At 39.7% G+C, this 7,589-nt stretch overlaps 1 protein-coding gene across 1 annotated transcript in view; it reads right to left on the bottom strand.

Annotated features, from left to right (window-relative positions):
- Positions 1-6,554: 6,554 nt before the first annotated feature.
- msraa (methionine sulfoxide reductase Aa) overlaps positions 6,555-7,589 on the bottom strand; it is a gene marked incomplete in the record, with an annotated part of 74,237 nt that continues 73,202 nt past the window's right edge. Inside the window, 1 exon segment of the mRNA XM_014025939.1 lies at positions 6,555-6,837. Coding sequence (XP_013881393.1) covers positions 6,667-6,837 — 171 coding nt within the window.

A 7,589-nucleotide genomic window follows, 5' to 3' on the forward strand; every position in this document is an offset into this window, starting at 1 on the left:
CCCCAGCACCACCACACCTCATCTATTCCACCTGCCCCCTAGGAATCCTGTTCTTATGGAGGATTAATGTTTTTCAGTCTGCCTGCATGTTTAAGAGTAAGACACAACAATATCTGTTCATTTATAAACAGCTACATGCAATTACATTAACAAATGAATGACACAACATTCCACAAATGGATACTTATCACTCACCATAATTTATGTTAAACTTTAGACTAAGGCTACCTTCACACTGCAGGTCTTAATGCCTGATCCTGATTTARTGAAGAAAAAAATCTGATTTTTTTTAACCACCCACCAAGATGACAGACTGTGGCAGCTGGCCCAGATCCGACCTGGTCGCCGTCTTAGCTGACCCACTCACAGAACGGGGAGAAGAGGCTCTCCCTTGCAGCAAACTCGAAAATGCTGTTTCTCCCGGTGAGTTCGTAAGGTGGCTGGTTCATTGTGTTGGGATGCAGAGAGGGACGAACTCAAATCCAGGAGGATGAAGTTTAAATTAAAAAAAAATTAGCAAAACAAAACAAAAAGCTGACAGGGCAACAAAAAGAACTAAAACTCTGAGGACGACGAGGAACATCAAAACAGTGGAAGACCAACAATGAACCAGCGAGGATATGGAGGACAAGACCAGGATTTAAACAGACAGAGGGAGAGGGGAAAAAAACAGCTGGAGGGAGAACTGATTAGGGATTGAAGACAGGTGAGGATGGTTATTGAGAATGAAAAACAAGCTGAGGAGAACTAAAATGTGGCGACACAGGGTGGACACAGAACAAAAAAACACACATCCTCACAGTTTTTTGTTAAATAAATGCATACATTTTACAAAAAAACTCCAAATTCATTAATAAAACTATTTTTTACACAAAACTGATAAGTAGAGAGTTTATATTCAGCCTACTTTAACTCATATAGCTGTAATCGGTTTGTGAGTCCCTGTCATTGAAAAACATCCCCACAGCATGATGCTGCCACCACCTTGCTTCAGTGTAGAGAGGATGCTCTCAGCAGGATGAGAGGTGATAGGTTTACCTCAGACAAGGTTTTATCCTTGATGTCTGGATATATTATTTTTGTATTATTATTTTTATATATAAATTATTTTTTATATAGTGTTTTGTAGCCAGGCCTTCTGAGCACACTGAGTTTGAGATTATTTATATGCAACTACAGCGGGTAAAATAAGTATTGAACACGTCACCATTTTTCTCAGTAAATATATTACTAGAGGTGCTAATGACATGAAATTTTCACCAGATGTTGGTAACAACCCAAGTGATCCATACATACAAAGAAATCAAAGCATAAATGTCCAGAATGGAGTTATTTGTAATAATGTGGAATGGCACAGGGAAAAAGTATTGAACACACTTTCTGACTGAAATTTATCTAATACTTTGTACAAAAGCCATTGTTGTCAATGACYGCTTCAAGACGCCTCCTGTATGGAGAAACTAGTGGCATGCATTGCTCAGGTGTGATTTTGGCCCATTCTTCCACACAAACAGTCTTCAAATCTTGAAGGTTTCGTGGACCTCTTCTATGAACTCTGATCTTTAGTTCTTTCCATAGATTTTCTGTTGGATTCAGGTCAGGTGATTGGCTGGGCCATTCCAGCAGCTTTAGTTTCTTTCTCTGAAACCAACTGAGAGTTTCCTTGGCTTTGTGTTTGGGCTCATTGTCTTGCTGAAATGTCCAGCCACGTTTCATCTTCATCATCCTGGTAGATGGAAGCAGATTTTTATCAAGAATGTCTCTGTACATTTTTCCACTCATCCTTCCTTCAATTATTTGAAGTTTGCCAGTACCATATGCTGAAAAACAGCCCCACACCATGATGTTCCCACCTCCAAACTTCACTGTTGGTATGGTGTTTTTGGGCTGATGTGCAGTGCCATTTGACCTCCAAACATGATGCGTATTCTGGCATCCAAACAGTTCAATGTTGGTCTCATCTGACCAGACTATATTCTCCCAGTATTACACAGGCTTGTCTAAATGTTGTGCAGCAAACTTTAAAGGAGCTTCAACATGCTGTTTCTTCAGCAGTGGAGTCTTGCGTGGTGAGCGTGCATACAGGCCATGGTGGTTCAGTGCATTACTTATTGTTTTCTTTGAAACAATTGTACCTGCTAATTCCAGGTCTTTCTGAAGCTCTCCACAAGTGGTCCTTGGCTCTTGGACAACTCTTCTGATAATTCTTTTCACTCCTCTGTCAGAAATCTTGTGAGGAGCACCTGGTCATGGTCAGTTTATGGTGAAATAATGTTCTTTCCACTTCTGAATTATGGCCCCAACAGTGCTCACTGGAACCTTCAGAAGTTTGGACATTCTTCTGTAACCGATGCCATCATTATGCTTTGCAACAATAAGGTTGTGAAGGTCTTGAGAGAGCTCTTTACTTTTACCCATCATCAGATGGTTCTTGTGTGATACCTGGCCATCATTTYGGACTGAACCAGCTGATATTAACTTGCACTGACGAGGCAGGCTTGCTTTCTAATTACTGAGAGAGTTCAGCTGGTGTCTTGGCTTTCCATGCCTTTTTACACCTCCTTTTCTTCATGTGTTCAATACTTTTTTCCCTGTGCCATTCCACATTATTACAAATAACMTCATTTCTGGACATTTATGGTTTGATTTCTTTGTATGTATGGATCACTTGGGTTGTTACCAACATCTGGTGAACATTTCATTTCATTAGCYCCTCTAGTAATATATTTATTTATTTATTTATTCTTTACCCACTTCTTCCTCTCAGGGTCACAGGGGTCTCTGGTGCCCATGTCTACCCATCACTGTTTGATGAGTGGGATATCTAAGTATGTTTTTCTTTACAAGCCATAAATTATCTTATCACATCACAGAACAACACAGAACCTTTACTTAATTGGTTAATAAGCTAAAACCTTTCATCATCAGTCCAACAAACCTTGATTGACCATATGTTCATGAAMGTGTTGATCGCCCTCCTTTGTACAACTGTGGAAGTCAGCTGTTTGTGACCAAAGAAGGAAAAAACATATTAATGTAAGGTGACTGTCTTTAATTAAAGGAGTTACTCAAAATGTTTGAGAAAAAAAAAACAGACTTCTTCAACCAGCTCAGGGCTGAGAAGTGCTGCACACAGTTTAACACACTGAGAACAAACACATGGTTAACCTTTAGAATGATGTCATTATTATTATAACAAGCTGTTTTTTAAGTTGTAATCTGCAGGAAAAAAAGGTTTGAAACAACCTGATCCTGATGCTGTGGTGCTGCACACAGCAGCGAGTGCACAGACAGAAGGAAAAGTGTCACCGCAGACAATTACTGTCACTTCTGTTCGAAATCTTAACCAGCCATGGCTTCATTGTTTTGGATATAATGTTAATGCAGTGAATAAGGAGCAATCAAGTAAATGGTGAATTAAATTCATGAAGCCTCTCTATCTGCTGTGCCTCATGACACACAGCTGGAACTCAGGGACAGGAGTGCTGCAGGGCGCAGGAGGAGCTGCTGCAGGCAYCTTCTATGACTGTAACATAATAAACAAGTATATTTCATTTGTTGGAGTCTGTGTTTAACCGCTGTTGGTGGATTGAGGCGTCGTCTCTCAGATCTCTTATAAATTGAGTGATTGAAATGTTTCTTTTAATCACAGGCCTCGTTTATTACATATTATTTACAAATGTTACCAGAATCCTTATTTCACTTTTAGAGCCATTATAGGGTCAGTTTAAACAACAAAGGAGGGGAAATTAATCTTTTATAGTTTTCCTTTCCACGGCTGTCACTTATTATCTCAAAACAAAACAAAAAAGAAATGTTCAGAGGTCACCAGTGACTAAACTTGCAGGAAAGATTTGGAAGTTGCTCTATGTCGGCTGCCCTTCCTGACTCAACTGGGGCTCAAACCCGCAGCCTCAGGACTACAAGACAGTAAGCATGAACAGTGAGCTTCAGCAGCCCTGTCACAATAAATGAATACTTGTGATTTTAAGCAATAATACAWCAACAGCTAACTGTAATTGATTCCAGATTGGACCACACCTGACAGGAACTTGTAGGCATTTCTGGACTAAATAAACGAGATGCACTGTACATAAACATGGTGCGTTTTACTGTGTTATTTGGATTGCATCTGTACAGTCATTTATGGGTCAAACTTCTTAATAGGGAACACAGAAATAGATAAAGTGAAAAATACTGTCCTTGTTTATTTAAGAAGGGACAGTGCATATTACAGAAAATGCCAGAATTAGCCATGGAGGCTAGCTTGTAGTCCCCTTTGTAAAACATCTATTGTTTGATGAACTCCAATCTGTCAGGTTTAGGCACAGAATGACCCAGGGCACCGGCAGGGTTCTGATGTAACAAAAATACGGTTTTATTTTAAATCAAAATGCTGACGAGGCAGCTGAAAAAACTCTTTAGGAGACATGGCAAAAACTCAATACAAAGAACATGAAAAACGAGACACACTTTACAGCACAATGACCGGACACCGACACAGAGACAGGACAGAGCTTAAATACACAGAAAAAAACTAATGAGGGAACAGAAAACACCTGAGGAGACGAAGGCAACACTAATCAGAAACTGAACACACCTGAGACAAAAAGGAACTGAGTCCGAAAATCCACTTAAACAAAAACCAAAATCTAACATAAAAAACAGAAACCYAAAAACCAAACAATGACACAACCCCCGCTTTAAGGGGTGGACACCGGACGCCCCAACATAGGACCACACAGAAGGGAGGACAGGAGGTGGCGAGACAAAACAAACTCCTGCAGGAGTCATGGGCGGGTTGTGTGGGGAGGGGTGGAGGGGAGGGGGTGTGCTCTGCCATGAGGAAGTTAGGCTTAAAGACACGTCCCAGAGGCGTTCCTGGTCCCCACCTGTCGTTTTGCTCCTCAGCATGTCTTCCTAAAAACGCTGCAGGATTTCTCAAACATGCATGACTGAGTCAGAGCAAGGCTTTGGTCATGTTTTTATGTGAGTGTAACATTATAATATGATATAAAACTCAAAAAAGTTAATTTGACATGATATTGCCCCTTTAAAAGAATTATCACTATAACCAGATTGTATACTGTATAGATGCATGCTTGGATTGATAATAATGATGCAACAACATTAATATTTAGGGGTAAAAGTGTTTTATCTGGATTAACCTTGAGGAAACATTTACATCACTCGAACAAAACTATATGACATGACATGTTGAAAATGGTACACACATTTAGAGGCTTCCCATCAAACATCAAATTCAACACCACATTTAGCCAATCTGACACCTCAGTTCACTCATAGCAGTTAGAAATTTCACAGCTGTAAATTAGCTAATAACTCACGAGTCCTAATGAACCAGGGAGCTGTCATGTAAAATTTATGCAGTATTTTCTATTGTGTGTGTGAGAGAGAGAGACTTCGAGGGTTTCGTTTAACTCCTGTTGAGAAAAGGAGGTAGCGTTTACAAAAAGGGAAGAAAAAAAAAAACAAAATGATCAGAAAAACTGTTCCTGTCTGTTTAGTCTGATTATGTGACTAAACAATTTGGACATTTTCTGTATTAAACCTTCACAATTCTCCATGACTGTTTATCAGTGTGCATTGCCAATGCAATGCAGACTATTGTGATTCATTTCCCATCCAAGTCAACTCCACTTTGGCACGTTGCTCCTCCTGCATACTTTGTCCTAGAGCTGCCATTGTAATTTATATCTGTAAAGCTCCTGTGCCAAATGATGGCTATGCCTTTTGGTACCTGTACAACTTATAGTTTTTTAAATATTAATGTTTAATAATTTATAATGGGAGTTAATGGAGCCTTGTATTGGTCCAATACTGCCCCCCTGGTGTACCTACTCAGTACTGCACCATAATTTATTAATATTTAAACTCAGTAGTTCAGTGTTTACAATACTAATATGTTAGTATTTTGATGTTTTACTATAATATTGTCCTAACATTGCTTTATTGTTATAATATATTGCAGTTTAGTGTCAACAACTGCATTGGCAATGTGGCCTCTTTCTGCACACATACAAACCAACCCCTGACAATCCACTCTGCCACAGCTCCAATGGTCTCATGGTTAATGCCATGGGCTTTCATGTGGGAGAGCGTAGTTCAAAACCCAGCTACTTCAACAAAAATTCTCTTCAAACTTCATATTGTCACACAATTACCCTCATTACAAACACCTGCTGACTTGACAAGCACAAGCTGATATAGAAAACACATTTGAAATTGGTCACCTTTCATTCTGCAAGAGCACTGCTGCAGGTAAAGACATGCTACATGGCAATGCACACTTGTTTTTACATCGTGAAAACCCATGTCTAGTGTTCGGTTTTTTAACCTGGGAACCCAGAGAAACCACAACAAGCCCGGCCGAAACATTAATCAACGACACCAGAGACCAGTAAGATTTAAGATTCACTTTGCAAAGAGGAGAAYTTCAGTGATACTTAACTCAGACGNCACACACACACACACACACACACACACACACACACACACACACACACACACACACACACACACACAAAATTATAATTATTTTATAAATTTATATAATTTTCATAATTTGATTTCATGTGTTCACAGAAATTAGCATTAGCAGACAGGTGATCTGAGTGCTGAGAAGAACCAGAGCTGGCTCCTCTTTTAGACCTTGTCTTTGAGTCCTACAGGACAGGTGACCCCCGTCCCTCCCAGTCCACAGTACCCATCTGGGTTTTTACTCAGGTACTGCTGGTGGTAGTCCTCAGCGTAGTAGAACGGCTTGGCTTCAGTGATTTCTGTGGTGATTGGGCCGAAACCTTCTTCTGTCAGGACCTGGGAAAAGCAGCAAAAAGGAWCATGATGACTCAGCGTTATTTTGTTTGTTTGTTGTTGATTAAACCTTGGTGGTTTTGCCTTTTGCCTGTTTCAGCTTCATAAATAAACTTTAATTCAACCACTGGCCTTTAGGGTTGGGCAATATTGGCAAAAAAATTAATGATGATTAATTACGGTATTTAGCYGATAACGATTAWTTTGACCATTAATACCCTRGAGTTCCTTGACACCCTTATTTTGTAGTCACATGACCAGTTTAGTGGGAAAGATTTGCTCTTTGTAAGAAATTGTTCCAAATTGTGTGAAAATTACAGATTTCAGGCTATACATCATATTTTAAATTGTGTTGACAGATAAATAAATTACAGAACTTTATTTTTAATGTTCGTCATATTTGAAGCGGAAAAGAGCACTGAGCAGACTGGCCAGAGTAAACCCCAGTCAGTCTGCCTGGTGGCATTAATCGTATTAATCGTCAAGTGCCAAAAAGTAATCGATTGTTTTTCTGACGATTAATAGTACACGATACGATTATGCCCAACCCTACWGGCCTTTAATGAAAAAGACAAAGAAATACCATTTAGTGTTTGATTTCTGAAAAGAATAAAATGTGACTGGCCTCAGGAAAACCAGCAACAAGTCTCCCCGCGGGTGTTTTGAGTCATTTACATTGTAGGGGTCACCTCGAGTGAAGAAACAAGATTTATTGCCTCGAAGCAGGCCTCGGACAGGCCTGACGAGAGGACAGG

The sequence above is a fragment of the Austrofundulus limnaeus genome, unplaced genomic scaffold (assembly GCF_001266775.1).
Source record: "Austrofundulus limnaeus strain Quisiro unplaced genomic scaffold, Austrofundulus_limnaeus-1.0 Scaffold511, whole genome shotgun sequence".
NCBI lineage: Eukaryota > Metazoa > Chordata > Actinopteri > Cyprinodontiformes > Rivulidae > Austrofundulus > Austrofundulus limnaeus.